The sequence below is a fragment of the Eleutherodactylus coqui genome, chromosome 1, assembly GCF_035609145.1.
Source record: "Eleutherodactylus coqui strain aEleCoq1 chromosome 1, aEleCoq1.hap1, whole genome shotgun sequence".
Lineage (NCBI taxonomy): Eukaryota > Metazoa > Chordata > Amphibia > Anura > Eleutherodactylidae > Eleutherodactylus > Eleutherodactylus coqui.
In genome coordinates this window covers 457,653,604-457,671,720 of record NC_089837.1, presented here as the reverse complement: position 1 = coordinate 457,671,720, position 18,117 = coordinate 457,653,604, and the positions used below count along the sequence as shown (strand labels likewise).

At 43.9% G+C, this 18,117-nt stretch overlaps 1 protein-coding gene across 4 annotated transcripts in view; it reads right to left on the bottom strand.

Moving 5' to 3' along the window:
• Positions 1–15,871: 15,871 nt before the first annotated feature.
• The window catches only part of EIF4B (eukaryotic translation initiation factor 4B), a 37,913-nt gene continuing 35,667 nt past the window's right edge, over positions 15,872–18,117 (bottom strand). For all 4 annotated transcript variants that reach the window (XM_066584212.1, XM_066584214.1, XM_066584213.1 and 1 more), the window contains exon 15: positions 15,872–17,170. In XM_066584212.1, coding sequence (XP_066440309.1) covers positions 17,096–17,170 — 75 coding nt within the window. In that variant the 3' untranslated portion in view covers positions 15,872–17,095. The remainder of the gene's footprint in view (positions 17,171–18,117) is intronic.

Genomic DNA, 18,117 nt, shown 5'->3' with positions numbered 1-18,117 from the left:
GTGTGCACGCGCACACACGCATGCACACACATTTGCCCACAGCAGCACTCTGAAGACCAGGAGGAGGGCAAGTATGTAGTTTTTGGGAGGTTCTATTAGTACTGGAGCTACTGTGGTCGATATAGGGGACACTATTAGTAATAGTGTTCCCTATATCAGTCCCAATAGTAGTAGTATTACTTGATGAGGCTACTGTGGGGGGGGTGGGGTGCATTACAGCTGATTTAATACTACCCATCACTCCCCCTTACCTCCTCCGTAGGCTTCCTGCTGTCAGCGCTCCCCAGCTTCCAGTTTCCCAGCAGCCTGGTCAGGTGGGGCCACTACAGGTCGCTGGGAAACAGAAGCCAGGGAGTGCTGACAGCAGTAAGCCTTCGGAGGTTAGGAGGAGCGCCGCATAATACAAAATCAGCTGCGGGTACGCAGCTAATTTCCAGTCAAAATCTGCACCAATGGTACAGATTGACTGGTTTTTGGATGCAGATATGCCATGGAATTTGCTCCGTCCTTTTTTAAATGGGTCTGTACATTTTATAATGATAAAGGTAAAATCATACGTTGTGATAAGTCCTGCCCCCTAACCACACCCCTCTGTCCCGCTTTGACCCTGGGGAAATCTGGTTACCTCAATAAAGGCCCCTTTACACGCAACGATTATCGCTAAAATGACTGAACGAATTTTTTGCATTAAATTACATGTATAGGAAATGGTTTGAAATCATCTCTATTAACCCTCATTAGTTAAAGTAAACTCTGTATTAGTTGTTTGCCTAGGTGGGTATGTGTTTATGTGAGGGATTATCTGGCCAGCAGGATTTTAATTACTGTGAAGAAAATCTATTGTCTTCTTCCGGCATGAGTAAACAAGTAATCATTGTGTATGAAAGCAAACAAAAACACCCCCCCTCAAGTCAAGCCAATTAAAAGACTGAATTCCATTCAAATAGAGCAAATTTTGCAACTGCCTAGCGACTATTTTTATGCCGGCTAAAAAACAGCAATAAAACGAGAAGTGAACATATAGTGCACGACTACCTTAGTTTACATGTAACGATTCTCACTCACTTTCGCCCGTTTGAACAAATTCTGAGCAATAATCGTTGCATGTGAAAGGGCCTTCAACCCCTTAGTGACCAAGCCTGTTTGCGCCTTAATGACCAGGCCAAATTTTGGAAATCTGACATGTGTACTTTAACATAGAATAACTCCATAAAGGTTTTGCATATCCAAGTGATTCTGGCATTGTTTTTTCGCCACATATTGTACTTCATTTAGGTGGTGAAAATAGTCCAATATAATTTATGCATATTTATTAAAAGTACCAAAATTGGGAACATTTTGAAAAAAATATCGTTTTTTCACATTTTCAATTGTAATACCGTATATACCGGCGTATAAGACGACTTTTGAACCCCGAAAAATCTGCTCTGCAGTCGGGGGTCGTCTTATGCGCCGGTAATACAAAAAAAAAAAAGTGTAAAAAAAAAAAATCATTACTCACCTCCCCCGGCGTTCTGTCGCGCTCCGGCAGGATGTCGCTCGCTCCTCGTCCCCGGCGCAGCATTGCTTTCTGAATGCGGGTCTTGAAATCCCCGCTTCCAGAAAGCTAATACACACGCCGTCAGCCGGTACAGCTATTCAATGACAGCATTGAATGGCTGTGATTGGCTGAAGGCGCACGTTGCTTCAGCCAATCACACCCATTCAATGATGTCATTGAATAGTGTGATTGGCTGAAGCCACGTGCGCCTTCAGCCAATCACAGCCATTCTGTAACTGGCTGACGGCGTGTCTATTAGCTTTCTGGAGGCGGGGATTTCAAGCCCCGCATTCAGAAAGCAATGCTGCGCCGGGGACTAGGAGCGAGCGACATCCTGCCGGAGCGCGACAGAACGCCGGGGGAGGTGAGTACAGATTTTTTTTTTCTCCACTGTAATACCGGCGTATAAGGTGACAGTTGGGGGGTCGTCTTATACGCCCCGTCGCCTTATACGCCGGTATATACGCCGGTATATACGGTATATCAAATATGTGCAAACATACTGTACAAATTTTTGCTAAGATATATATTTCCATCTATTTACTTTATTCTGAATGCACATTTGAAAAACTTATGTTTTTTTAACCATTTAGGAGATGTACAAATTTAACATTACTTTTCAGCATTTTGAGGAACACTTTATTTTTCTGCACCAAGCAAAGTTTGCAAAGGCTCATGAGTGTCAGAATAATAGATACCCCCACTATTGTAAAAACTACACCCCTTAATGTATTCACTGAGGGGGGTCATGAGTATTTTGACCCCATAGTTTTTTTTTCAGGAATTAATTCAATTTAGAGGAGAAAAATTTAAATTTCATATTTTTGCAAATATGTCATTTTAAAGACATATTTTTTTCTATAGTTTACATGAAAATGAGGATTTACACCCCAAAATGGATCCCCTGTTTGTCATGTGTTCAAAAATATACCCAATGTGGCCCTAATCTTATATCTGGATGCACAACAGGGCCCAAAATGAAAGGAGTAGTCAGTGTCTTTCAGAACAGAAATTTTGCTTGAAGGCGTTTTAGGCCCCATAGCACACATGTAGAGTTCTTAAGCGCCGAAAACCATAGAAAACCCCAACAAATGACCCCATTTTGAAAACTAGACTCCTTAACGAATTTATCTAGGGGTGTACTGCCCATTTTGACCACACAGTTTTTGAATGAATTCAAGCAAAGCAAAAAGAAAAAATTGTGATTTTCGTTTTTTTGGCAATTCTGTCATTTTAAAAACAGCTTTTTTTGTACAGCACACATATAAATGAAGACTTGCACCCCAAAATGGATACCCCCATTTGTGCTGTTTTCAGAAATATACCCATTGTGGCCCTAATCTTATGTCCGCATGCACAACGGGGCCCAAAATGAAAGGAGTAATCGGTGGCTTTCAGAACATAGATTTTGCTTGAAGTCCTTTTAGGCCCCATTGCCCACTTGTAGAGTTCTTGAGCGCCCAAAACTATAGAGAACCCCCACAAATGACCCCATTTTGAAAACTAGACCCCTTAACGAAAGTATCTAGGGGTGTACTACCTATTTTAATGCCACAGTTTTTGAATGAATTCAAGCAAAGCAAAAGGAAAAAAATGTGATTTTCATTTTTTTTTAGCAATTATGTCACTTTAAAAACAGCTTTTTTGTACAGCACACATGTGAATGAAGACCTGCACCCCAAGATGGATACCCGTTTGTGCCATTTTCAGAAATATACCCATTGTGGCCCTAATCTTATGTCTCCATGCACAACGGGGCCCAAAATGAAAGGAGCAGTCGGTGGCTTTTAGAACATAAATTGTGCTTGAAGGCCTTTTATGCCCCATAGCCCACATGTAGAGCTCTTGAGCGGCCAAAGCAATAGAGAACCCCCACAAATGACCTCATTTTGAAAACTAGACCCCCTTAACGCGTTCATCTAGGGGGTGTACTGCGTATTTTACAATTTTTGAATAGATCTAAGCAAAGCAGTAGGAAAAAATTACGATTTTCATTTTTTGGGCAATTGCGTCAATTTTAAAACAGTTTTTTTTGTACAGCACACAGATAAATGAAGACTTTCACCCCAAAATGGATACCCCTGTTTGTCCCGTGTTCAGAAACATACCCATTGTGGCCCCAATCTACTTACAGGACACATGGCTAGGCCTGTAATGAAAGGAACACCCGTTGGATTTCAGGGTACAACTGAATAAATTCCAGGTCCCATTGCCCACTTGTAGAGCCATTGAGTGGCTAAAACGATAAGGAACCCCCTTAAATGACCCCATTTTGAAAACTAGACCACTTAACAAATTCATCTAGGGGTGTACTGCGTATTTTGATCCCACAGTATTTGAGTGAATCTTATCAAAGCAGAAGGAAAAAATTACAATTTTCAATTTTTTTGAGAATGTTTTCAATTTAAAAACAGGTTTTTTTTTACAGCACACATAGGAATGAAGACATTCACCCCAAAATGGTTACCCCCGTTTGTCCGGAGTTCAGAAACATACCCCTTGTGGCCCTAATCTATTTACAGAACCCATGGCAAGGCCTATAATGGAAGGAGCACCCGTTGGATTGCAGGGTACAACTGAATAAATTTCAGGCCCCATCGCCCACTTATAGAGCCATTGGGCGGCCAAAACGATAAGAAACCCCCTCAAATGACCCCATTTTGAAAACTAGACCCCTTAACAAATTCATCTAGGGGTGTACTGCGTATTTTGACCCCACAGTAGTTGAATGAATCTAAGCAAAGCAGAAGGAAAAAATTACGATTTTCAATTTTTTGGCAATTTTTTCCATTTAAAAACAGGTTTTTTTGTACAGCGTACATAGGAATAAAGACGTTCACCCAAAATGGATACCCACGTTTGTCCCGAGTTCAGAAACATACCCATTGTGGCCCTAATCTACTTACAGGGCCCATGGCAAGGCCTATAATGGAAGGAGCACCCGTTGGATTGCAGGGGACAACTGAATAAATTCCAGGCCCCATTGCTCATTTGTACGGAATAAAAATTGACTCCCTAAAAATATCCCCACCCCCACCTCCCACACACACACTCCGCAACCTTTTCGGCGTTCCCCAAATCTTAGATAAAAGTAATGATGTGAACTGTGTAGTATTTCCGAAGACAGGGGTAATTACGGAGGCTGGTTGGAATGGGCCCATGGGGCAATAAAACCGGTATCCCCCCTCCTCTCATGCTTTTTGGGGGTCATTTCTTGACCTCAGTGGCGGGTATGGGGTGTAAAAAGTGGCGTTCCGTGAGTCTTCGTAAGCTTGCGGAGGTGCAGCGGTCTCACACAGAAGACGCTCAAACAGCTGCTCCTGGAACTGCAGGAAGGCAAGTGTTCCCGGGGCTTCTTGTAAAATACGTATCACAGGTAGCGGTCTGAATAATGCCGGGCTCACGCAGCCGTAGGCGGAATCCGCTTGCGGAGGCCCGCAGTGGATCCCATCTGTGAGCCCGGCTGTGACCCTGCGTACGGCCGCGTAATGTACTGCGCATAACTGCCTACTCACACAGGCAGTCATTCGCAGTACAAATTTTTTTTGTATTTCCCGCACCGCCGCTTAGCGATGACACGGGTACCCGCAGCCCATACACAACGTAGTTGCGTATGGGCTGCGAGTATATCCACGACCATGCAGCACAATAGGCTCTATGCTGCGGATAGCCGTGGTAAAATAGAACCTGCTGCGTTCTCTTTTCTGCAAGTGGATTACGCAATTCCGACCCACTAATGTGAGCGAAATTGTGTAATCCAATGCAATTGATCTGCGTATTACCGCGGATCAGACGCATGCGGAGTTCCTATCCGGTCATGTGAGACCGGCCTAAGGTAGATCGCTACCTTTTTATCACGTGACCGGGGACCGCTCAACGAGGCTACCCGTCACTGCTCAAGGCAGTCGAGAGCAAGGAGATTTTAAGTTTCCTGGGCTCCCCGACTCCTGCACATGTGTCCGGTATTTTGCCGGCGGTCGCATGTGCAGAATCCCGGTAAGTTCACAGATGAGGATCGCGTTGGGATGCAAATACGGAGGCCTCCTGTAAAAAGTTTTGTTTCATCTCATCTCACCAATCGCATAGGTGAGGGGAGATAACTTACTTTTTTTTTTAAACTTTTACGTGACTGCCGTTACGGCGAACACGTGATCAGGAACCGCTCATCGCGGCCCCCCGTGAAATTTCCAGGCTCTTGGCTAAGTTTTGTAGCCAAGAGCAGGGAGATTTTAAGTTATCCTGGCAATCCACGGCTTTTGCGCATGCGTCTGTCGCTTTGACGATGGCCGCGTGCGCAGAAGCTGTGGTAAGGTCCGCAGATAAATCCGGGGGCCTTAGGTACGTAATTTCATCCTCCCTCACGGATATGATCCGTGAGCGGAGATGAAATGTAAGCGTTTTAAACTTATTACTTTTTTACAGTTTTTTTTAACTTTAAATGATCACTGTTATCCATTGGATAACAGTGATCATCTCTGCAGTGACATCCCTGTGCTCCTGGCTACACATGGCAGCCAGGAGCAGAGGGATTTTAAATTTCCCGGGTCCTGAGCCCCTCTGTGCACCCGCCCGATGTCAATCATCGGGCGCGCATGTGCAGAAGGGGACTCCGGTCCCGGAAGACCGGGACACCGCTGAGGACCGGGGGTGAGTATTTTCACCTCCCCTCATGGATCCGATCCATGAGGGGAGGTGAAATTAACCTTATTTTCATTTTTTTAAAAACTTTTTCGCGATCGCCGCTATCCACTGGATAGCGGCGATCGCGGGCCCGAGGACCGCTCGCAGCGGTCCCCGGGGACATCTCCTGGTTCCTGGCTACCTTCAGGAGCCGGGAACCAGGAGATTTTAAACTCCCCCGGGGTTCCCATTCTTCTGCGCATGCGCGTGACGTCATTCGTCTGGCGCGCATGCTCAGTAGAGCCGCGCCGGATCCCGGAGGACCCATTCATCGTGGCAGACATCGGGGAAGCCGGGTGAGTAATTTCAGCTGCCCTGATGGATCTGATCCATCAGGGCAGCTGAATCTTTAACTTTTTTTTTCACTTTATTGCGATCGGCGCTATCCATTGGATAGCGCCGATCGCAATGCCGGGGGGGACTGCCCGCAGCCCAGGATGACAGCTCCATTCTGTCGGCTACCTGCGGGCACCGACAGCATGGAGCTGTCTAGTCCATAGCCCACGGGGCTTTATTCTCTGCAGGACGCATGTTTTTATGTCCTCAGAGAATAAAGCCTACTTGGGCAGGACGTAAAAATGCAATGGGCTGGTTGTTAAGGGGTTAAACAGATTGGAAATTGTTGAGGCAGTTGCGGCTGCTCTGCGCATTCAAGGGTTATTCCAGATCTCCAAAAGGTAGCAGACTGTAGGGTCTTGCTCCCAGAACTCTATGGCATGAGCGGTTACCTGTCCCCAGTGTAAATCTCCACAAGGAACCACTGGGTAAACCTGTAATCATCCTAGTCTCCTGCAGCGGATGCTGTGCTCCCGTCTCTGGAGGTTATGAAGGGGAGTCCCTTCTTCTGCCTCATAGGATTCTTCTCCTGCAGTTGTCGGAGAACTCTTTAGGAGTGGTATATGCCCTAGGTCAGTGATGGTGAACCTTTTAGAGACCGAGTGCCGAAACCACAACCCAAAACCCACTTATTTATTGTAAAGTGCCAACACGTCAGGGGGCGGGGCTTATCACGATGTATGATTTTACCCCCGTCATTCTAAAAAGGACAGGGCTGTTTCAAAATAGACAGCGTGCAAATTTTGACTGCTTTTTGGATGCGGAAATGCTGCAGAATTTGCTGTGGACATTTCCGCTGAGAACATTCTGCAGCGTTTCCGCCACGTGTAAACATACTCCAGCAGTGATAGTGACCCGCCACGGCGGCCTCCAGTAGTAGTGACATCCTACAGCGGCTCCAGTAGTAATATTGGCATCACAGTGTGCACCAGGATCAGTGCCACTAGCAGTGCAGCTGAATAAACATCGGCAGGGGAGCCGCGGACCCTGCCAATATTCACTAACGTAGTGAGTGGTCCGGAAACCGTGCCATACGTTTGCCACCACTGCCCTAGGTTGTTGCACCAGGACCGGAGGTCTGTAGTGCTCACATCATCAGAGTTCAAGTTTGTACTACTCTGGGCAGTGCCTAGTATTATCACTGATTGGATTATCACAGGTAAGCTACAAGAAATTAGCATTTTCCAAGAGGTTTTTGAGCTATTCCGTTGAGTAGAATAAGGAAGTGACTTCTGCCTTTACCTTAACCTTTCATGAATGACAAATTCAGGAGATGGCTATAGGGAATAACCTTTATGGCTCTACTTATAGCATAATAGCCTTTATAGCTTTGTTAGATAGCCCTTATGGCTTTACCTGTAGACTTACGCCTCTGCCTGTAGCCAGTTGGCCTTTATCTGTTGCCTTACAGCTCTGCCGGTAGCCCGATCGTCGTTATGGCTTTAGCCTTGATGCCTCTACTGTGGCCTTTGCCTTAGGGTGCGTTCACACGAGCGTAGGCGTATTTACGTTCGCACGAGCGCAACGTATAATCGCCCGAGCGATCGTTTTTCACCGATCACGACCAGAGCTAGAAAGCGTATTTTCGTTTGTTCCTACTTTGCAAACGGTCTTTTCGGCGATCGAATATGCGTTGGCGCGTATTTCGGTCGCATATGTTCCGTTTTTTTTCGAATTGCCGTTTTTACGCGCCGTAAAATCGCCCATGTGAACGAATACATTCGAAACCATTGCCTCAGATGGTCACGTATATACGTTTGGTCGCAAAAACGCGCCGCTTATGCGCTCGTGTGAACGCACCCTTAGGCCTAAAAATGTTTTAGGACTTTATATGTAGCCTTTATGGTTTTCACTATAGCCCTTGTGGTTTTTGCCCTATGGCCTTTTAACTTTTGGGGTTTACCTATGGTCTATAGTCTTTGCTTATATCCTTCCTGTGTTTTCATTAGGGCCTCCAGGCTTGACCTAGGTACTAATAGAGACTATGCTTGGCCTGGGGCTTTTGGGCCTCACCTATGCATATTAGCCTGTAGGCTCGTGGCTGCTGAACATTGCGAATGGCTTTATAATCTGCCTTTGGTTTATAGCCTCTACCTGTGTCCCGTTGACTCATATCCTCTGTGTTGGGCTGCTGGCTAGTGATCTCTGATTTTGGCAGGTGATCTTCTGTGGAAAGACAAATGGACAAAGCCTCTTTTCCTCACCACACATCTTCAATAAGAAAGCTATGGTAAAGAATACCTTTGGAAATCTGAGGCAAGATTGTTCTGAGGATTACATAAGAACAAGATGACAAATAGATGGAGGTTACAATTTACTTCCAATGGGGAACATTTATATAAGCACTTACATGCCTGAAGTTGCATCCTTATGTGGAGTCCTTTCACAGAGAAGACTTTTTATAAAATTTGTATCTTTATTATTTATTCCTAAAAGACATAAGACATAGGGCACAAATTTGTGACGTGGGGTGTGATACGACAATCAGTCGAACACCTTATCCTGTCGACAAAACTGAGACGGACCTAAAGACAGAACACAAAAATATTGCTGAGACCAATCATCAGTTGGACCTCTACCATGTAGATGCCTCACTCTAGTAGATGATAAATGGCAGTATCTATAGAGCGTTAGGTTTGACACTTTGTTTAATTCAGCATCTACTGTAATGAATGCTTATAACTTCCAGTTAACTAATGGGTATAGTCCTCATTGTATACCGGACCTACTGATCGTTGCGAGATTTTATAAACTTCAAGTGTTGTTTCACTCAATGACAGGGGGGGCCTGGCCCAAGTATCGCTGTTGTCTCCACTCATAAGGGGCAGGGCGGAATCTGTGCGTAGTGATGTATGTCACGTCACGTGATGCCGCGTCACGCCTAGAGGCAGGCGGGTGTGTAGAACGTCGAGATCACGTGGTCCCGACGTATCATGTGTCACCGCGTCAAGTGAGCGCTGTAACATCGGGGCCATCTTGACTATTGGCCCGTAATGCATATAAAGACGACATACATAAGGTCACGACGTGCAAAGGGCAAGATCCTGCTGCCGCCATCTTTAATGCTGGAGCTCCCCGAGAGGACTGATACATTATCATTTACAACTACTTAAAAAGGGGGGATAAAAGTCAGTATACCATGAAGATTCATGTGGGGAATTGATCAGGAGGAATATTATTTTCATCATTCCATCCAGAACCCCATAATTATGGATATATAACTATACTTTAAGACAGATAAATCATTAACCCCATACAGTGTCTCACGCCAAATATTAGAGATATCCATAATGACTTCTGCACCAAGGGCTCACAAATGGCCATAATGATCCAGCAGTATAGTTAATGCATGGACTGTTAAAAAGAGAAAGACGAAGATTCCTGGTCAGGGAATAAAATAATTTGAGGTGAGGAATCATCAGAGTGGCATTATGGTAATTAGTCAGAGAAAGCAGTTGAAGAACAGCTGTTCGTTTAGTCCAACTGGTTGAAGGGTCTCAACGATAAATCCAACTGGCCTCTATTCTGCGTAACATCTGGTCAATGTCTCCTTTCCTCCTATCGGATTTCACTAATTCAATGCCGTGAAACTTCAGGCAGTCAGGATCGCCCGAATGCTGTTCCCAAACCTGTGTGGCAACTGAGGTACTCTCTTTTCTGCCCACGATGCCAATGTGGGCCAAGATCTGACGAGTGAATTGTTGGCGTGTTTTACTGATATACTGTTCGAGGCAGGTACATGTGATCAAATATATCACATTAGTGGACCGGCAATTCATGAAATCCCTTATTTGATATTCGATACCTGTTGATGTTAACTTGAACGAGTTGCCGTTTTTTATGCATCTGCAAGCAGCGCAATTAGAGCACGCAAAGGTGCTCTTTGGTTTAGAACAGGAAAGCCAATCCTCACGTATCTCAATAGCTTTCCTATGGCTTTTCACTAAATGGTCCCGAATATTACGACCTCGACGGTACGTGATTTTTGGAGTTGGTGGAATGAGGGTTTGTATATCTCTATCGTTTTTCAAATTGTCCCAGTAGTTCTGTAAGATTTCACGGATCTCATTTTGACCGGTATCCAATGTCCCTATTCTCATCTCTGAGGAGGTCTTGCGTTTTTTTTGGGACCAGTAATCTGGATCTATCACAGGTTCATGCAAAGTCTTCTGCACGGTCAAGAATCTGTGTTGGATAGTTGCGTTTTTTGAATCTTTCCCTAAGTTTGGTACACTCTGTAGAGAATGAGTGTTCATCAGAACAATTACGTTGTAATCGCAGGTATTGCCCTTTCAGGATACCTTTCTTTAGGGAATATGGACGATAGCTATTCCATAGAAGTAGGCCATTGGTGGCTGTGGCCTTACGGTACAGGTTGGTTGCAATATTCCCATCTGGTTGTAAAGTAATTGAGATATCGAGGAAGGCCATGATGTATCACTGATTTCTGCTGTAAATTTTAAATTGAGATAATTTTGGTTCAACCATCTCACGAAGTCGTTAAATAACGACTTCGACCCGGTCCAAAAAAAAAAAATCAATATATAGTCTATATAGCGGATCCAGGAAAGTATGTTGAGGAAATTGAAAACTTTAAAGTAGAATTTTGGCTTAGATTCATCCTAAATACAAAATATTGTGTAAATAGTGTGTTCCTTTTTGGGAAGCGTACTTCCTAAGAACAGTATCAACGTGTGTTCCATAGTCGAGCTGGCTCTAGTGGAGACACCAGTACAATGGGGGCAAGTTGGATCCTGGGGTCTAAAAAGACTGATATATTCCATAATTTGGAACATCTATTTGGTTGGCAGCTTTCATCATCCAAAGGGAGTGCCAATACTGCAAGGCTACAAGACAGATTTGGAGTTTCACTAGTACTTTATTGGTAGATACTCCAATCCAATTAGTTATTAGCAATCAGAAGATTACTTCAGGCTATTAACTCTCCCTAGTTGATAATCTAGTTTAATCTCTGTCATTGGCGTAAGGGAAACGCTCCATGAGCCCATAACAGCAAAACTAATTTGCCACCGCAGTGCTGCATGAGCTTAACTTTATGTATAAATGCAACTAAAAAGGGATTGGCTTCAACTAGTCCATAGATGTTGCTACAGAACGGAGGGTGGTGAAGGGTATGCCTGCCTTTAAAGAGATCTGGGAGGTTCCACTTTACTGTCTGGAGAAAAGGCAGTCACTTACTGGTGCTGTTTTGGATTAATAGAAAATGGTAATCTTAAGTTTTTCCAATTAATCTGAAAAAGGGGTATGACCTGAATTGCACCACAATTTTGGTGAAACTTTTGACGTAAACTCGGTCCAAACTTAAAATGCAATAGATTTATCATTCAGTGAGCAATCTGGTGCATTTTAAGACTCTAGTTAAGTTTGCACTAATTTTTAGACAGTATTAGTAAATCAGCCCCAGTGAATGGTGGGGTCATCACTGTACATAAACAATAGAGATTATATACCCGATGACTGAGGTTTCACCATCATAGACAGATCGTTCTTTATTGTAGAAACGATACCGTTGAAAACGCTGCCGCACAATGTTAAAATAGTTCATTTCTTGAAAGAGCTCAAAATGGGTCTTGTTGCCCCTCTTACAAGAAAATGCAAAACTACAGACTGTTGACACTTTTTTAGGTGCTTAAACATTTAATAAAAGAGCATGACACCTTGTGGACATTCAGAAACTCACTGGCTTGTCTTTAGCCTTAAGCACTATTTTCCACGATCAGAGATGGAAAAAAAAAGCCAATGACTTAAATTATTCCATCAGAAATCAATAATTACACGTCCCACAATGGCCCAGGAATGAGAGTCTGAGAAGATTGTCCAAGTCCACTCAGTGAATGTTCCACAGTGTAAAATCCACATTAATTTGTGCGGATATTGTGAGGTGGAATCCTCACTGAAGATATGCAGCAGAGAATTTACATGCTGAGGGTTTAACCCTTTCCAATCCAATTTGTATCCTGGTTTTCCTAGGGGGCTTACTCTTTTTCTGCCGTTATACAACAGCGCTGTCTGCTGGCTAAAGCCAGTAACTGCATGGGGTGACACTTGGATAGGCTCCGACAGCAGAGAAGCTGGCAATATACAGTAAGAAAACCCTGACGGATGTCTTCCAACATCGGAGCTTTAAAGCCTTAAGTCATAATGTCTTCAGGAGGTCAGACAATGGATTGGGAAGGGTTAAAATCCAAACCCCATGTTCATTCTGCTGCAGTTTTGGTGCAGATATTTTACATACCATATAGATGACATTTTTAAAGTCTTCTCTACATATCTTGCGCTGTAGATTTACCATGAGGATAATCTGCAGCATTTCCACCTTAAAAGAGCTGGTTTTCAACTCCATGAATTACTGGCATTTGAGTGGTCAGCATTTAAGAGGATCTGTCTGGTTGCCAAATATGTATTCCTCCAGCAACACTAGAGTATTTTTTCCCCTTAGAACCCTGCATTGTGCCACTCTGGTGATTCCTCCTGGAAAAGTATGAATTGACAACCACTCCCCAACTCCAAGTAGCATGACCTGACACTAGTTTGTGCACACTCCGTCAAACTGTACAGGAACATACACGATCGACAACAGGAATAACAGAGGAACGGTACAGTGCAGAATTGCTTGGGATCCTAAACCACTTCATATACAACAGGTACCGGCTGTAAAATATAGCTGACGTCTGGCTACAGTAGTCAGGATTGGAGAGAAGTCTGATCCTGGCGGTTAACCCATTGGATACCACAGTGTTTAAAGGGCTTGACTAGGGAACAAAAGAGGCCCCCTCCATCTAACACCACCACCACAAGATCATAGAGTGCCATGGCTGCCTGGGGCCTTGTTGATTTCAGTCTGTGGCAGGACTTAATGTTAAAAGTTCAATATGCTTTTATATATACAAAACTATTGCAAGTATATTTGTACAAGTGGTTAAGCTATCACAAGTTCAAGTTCCCTTACAAAAACAAACAAGTTGATTTTAAAAGCTCAAAACTTTTTTTCCCAGAACACGCAAAAAATAAAAAAATTTAAAATAGTCATCTCCATTTTTGTAGACGTCTGAGTCAACTATCAATTTGTCCTACACAGTGAATGCATTACAACCCCCCCCCCCCCCCCCATAAAAAAACAAACAAAAAAAATTCAATGCCAAAACTGTGCTTTTTGGTCAATCTGTTAGCTCCCCAGAAAGACAGAATAAAAAGCGATATGTCATTGCATGTACCCCCTCAAAAACCCCCCAAAGAAATCACAACTTGCCTGGCAAAAAAAAGGAAAAATGAAGCGCAGTTGCATCAACAGAAAAGCTAAAAAAAAAAAAGTTTCATTTCGCCGTAATACTGACACTTGGAATAAAGTTAACTAGAGATGAGCGAACGTACTCGTAATGAGTACTTACGCACCCGAGTACCGCCATTTTTGAGTACTTCAGTACTCGGGCGTAAAGATTCGGGGGGAGCCGGGGGGCGGGGAGAGGCGCGGCGGTGCGGGGGGAGCAGCGGGGAGCCCTCTCCCCCCCACTCCCCACTGCTACCCCCCGTATCTTTACGCGCGAGTACTGCTGTACTCGAAAATGGCGGTGCTCGGGTGCGTAAGTACTCGTAACGAGTACGTTCGCTCATCTCTAAAGTTAACCCCTTAATGACCAGGCTTTTTTGCTTTTTTCCCATTTTTGTTTTTTCCTACTCCCTTTTAAAAAAATCGTAGCTCCTTTATTTATCCATCGACGTCGCTGTATGAGGGCTTGTTTTTTGCAGGACGAGTTGTATTTTTCAATGGCACTATTTATTGTACCATATAATGTACTGAAAAACTTTTTAAAAATTCTTAGCAGAAAGAAATGGAAAAAAACCCAACATTCCACCATCTTTCGGTGTGTCCTGTTTCTATGGCGCACAAACTGCAACAAAAACAACCTGATATTTTTATTCTATGGGTCAGTACGATTACTACGATACCAAACTTATATAGTATTGTTTTTGCTGTAGCACTTGTATTTTTTTTTTTAAGATATTTAATTTTTTTCAATTATTTTCTGCGGTCATTTTGTGCGCGCGATAACTTTTTTATTTTTCCGTCGATGTAGTTGTGCAAGGGCTCACTTTTTGCGGGATGTTCTGTAGCTTCCGATAGTATCAATTTGGAATACATACGAATTTTTGATCGCTTTTTATTGCGTTTTTCTGGGAGACAGGGTAACTAAAAAAATGCATTTCTGGCGTTCTTTATTTTGTTTTTTCGGACGACGTTCACCGTGCAGAAAAAAATAATGCTTTGATAAATCGGACTTTTACTGATGCGGCAATATCAAATACATATTTTTATTTTATGATTTAGATTTTTTAATAGATATGGCATTTTTTTTTTTTACAATTTAAAAAACTTTATTGATCTTTTTTTTCACTTTACTTTGAAGTCCCCCTGGGGGACTCTAACATGCGATGCTCTGATCGCTCCTGCAGTATGACGTAATGCTATAGCATTACGTCATGCTGCTTTTTTACAGGCAGTTTTTCAAGCCACCCTGTGTGGATGGCTTGATAGGCAGTCCGCTAAGGCAGCCCTAGGGCCTTTCATTAGGCCCCCGACTGCCATGACACCTGCACGGATCCCCCGATCTCACCGCAGGGGGGGGGCCGTGCGGGACCCCCAAACAGCGTTCGGGGGATTTAAATGCCGCTGTCAGAATTGACAGCGGCATTTAAAGGGTTAATAGCCGCGATCGGCCGAGCGCGGCTATTGCCCGCGGGTGTCAGCTGTAATAAACAGCTGACGCCCGCGCTGTATGGAGGGAGATAGCGGCGCTATCTCCCTCCGTACACGTCCTGCAGCTGCAGGACGTAAAAACACTATGACCCGGTCGTTAAGGGGTTAATCTGTGATTTCCACTGCGCCATTAAAACACCATCCTGCTAAAATGGCAATTTAAATTCTTTATATGGTGAAATGGATAAAGAATTAAAGTTAATATACATTATAAAAAAAACTGTACAATTAAAAAACAAAAAAAAAAAAAATCCCACATAGGAAAAAAACAAAAAAAACAAGCCCACATGCAGCTATGACAATGGAAAAAGGCTGTTGGAATGCAGGGACAAAAAAAAAGTGAAGAACTGAAAAATCTGCGGTCTGGAAAGGATCAACAGTTATATAGAAGAAACCCCCTTTACCATAATCATGCCAGTGAGTGCGCACACATTAATCGTTCTCTCTCGGAAACACATATGGTGATTAAAATAGGTTAGAAGAAGATAAGGGAAAAAAAACTAAAAACACAGCAGACAAAATGGTTAAAGCAGACGATGTATTTTAAAGATTAGTTTATTCGAGGGAGGGGACAGCTGATAAACAGAAAACAAAAATAAGAGGGCTGGTAAGGTACTTTACATGATAATAAAACATCTCCCAGAAAGCAGATTACAAATTACAAGTTTTTATTATATATTTCCTTCGGATAACACTCCTTGTTACGAAGTGTCAAATGTTAAAGGAAGTTATCTCGAGCTGGTCCGTGAGGCTGGAGCGCAGCTTCTTGATGCACGTTAGTTATAAATTAGGGAAGGCCTGATGAGAAGGGAAGGACTGACCAGATTCAGGGATTGCCAAAATGTGCGAAAGGCAATATGCAGATGCAACACTGCCTGCTCCAGGTACAATATATAAAAAAAATTTCCTTCTTACAGACAAAATGTTCCACTGCTACAGCAGCCTCCTTGAAATCCACAGCATCACACAAAGCCTGAGGGGGGGGGGGGGGGGGGGGAAGAGTATCTCCTAAGTATAGGGAAAGAACAGGTCTGCGCTTGTGTATACAGCCAATATTCCTTACGGGTCTCTGGCGCACAGAGGATGAGAGGCTTCGGGCGACTGCTCTGGTGTGGGTGCAAACCATGCATTTGAAGACTACTGAAGCTGCAAAAACAGCACTTCGTATAATCGGATTTATATTACTGTACTAAAAAAGGCATTAAGTCACCTCCAGCAAATACGTTCCATTTGCTAATTGGATACTGGTAGATGACTTTTTAAAGATAGGAGCTGTGGGCAGCCGCCTAAAATTTGATACTGGAATCTCTTTGCTCCCTGAAACATAAATGGCTTTACTGGCATAAAAATGATCACTTTTTTTTTTTTCACAATGTGGCCGAGGATGCTTGGGAGGCGCTCTGCATCATCAGCAGTCCGTATCACTAAGGTAATCGTAATTACTTCCCCTCCCCGATTAAAGCGTTAACTGTGCTCGAGCTCCCCTACACCACACTGCATTTATGCCCCCTCCTAACTCACGCACACACGGTATAAAGCTGCAGCAGCATGCAAGAGAACAAACAGCTCATTGTGTTTCTAACTGAAGATCATCGTCTGAGTAGTCAAGGTTGGATTTTAATTTCTGAGGGGGGTAACCGAGCCGGAAGGGGTGTTGCTTATCTTGCTCTGGCGTATGCCAATGACTTGTCATGGAAAAGGACATATGGGAGATTAGAGGAGGAGGGTGTAAGGAATCCATGGACACAGAAATATCCCCCATGTTAGTCAGCGTATTCTTCGGGTTCCTCTTCCCCATCCACGGACAAAGCGGCGTACTTGCTTTCTTGGCTGAATTTCTGCAAAAAGAAATAGAGGAGTTAGTGGCAAAAAGGATTAACTTCCATCAGTGGCTTTATTACACGGAGGTTTGGCCGTCTTCACACCTGCGTCGCAGAATCCGTTATATTTCACAGGGTGCTGCGCTATTTTCTGCAGTTAAATGACAAACATGGCGGATCCTACAACACGGATGTGAACAGAGCCTTCCATAAAGAACTCGCCGGAGAAAATCTTCATGTACAATAAGAAGCTTCTCAGGGATTATTTTACATGTTTTGGGTCAACTGACTGAAAATTCCAACATTGTGAGGGCAAGAAGTGCACACCGGAGCCCAAATGCTGGCTACAAACGCTACAGGAGAAAGTTGTTTGCACGATACAAAATAACAGCTTATGGATACCTGCACTTGTATATAATATATATACACACACGCACACGCTGTTCTTACTAGACATGGAACGTACCCTCAGGAGAAGATGCCTACTAGATTGCATTGCTCAATGGAAAAAATATACACCTGCTATACTGAATTGTAAACTGCAGAAAGAGTTCAGCAGAAGAATGTTATCTTCATGCAAAAAGTTATCGTAAAAGGAGCTTTTTGTTTTCTGCACTCTTAGGGTGCATTCAGACGACCGTCTGGGTTTTCACACCCGGCCGATATACGGCGTCCCTCTCTGCAGGGGGAGGAGGCTGGAAGAGCCGGGAGCAGTGCTCTGAGCTCCCGCCCCCTCTCCACTATTTGCAATGAGGAGGCGGAACAGGGGCAGGGCTAAGTTCTGGGATTTAGCTCCGCCCCCCGCCTCTCTGAAAATAGTGCAGGGAGGTGGAGAGGAGCAGAGATGGGGCGGGAGCTCAGCTCTTCCAGCCTCCTCCCCCTGCAGAGAGAGACGCTGTATATCGGCTGGGCGTGAAAACCCGGCCAATATATGGTCGTCTGAATACACCCTTATATTGTACATT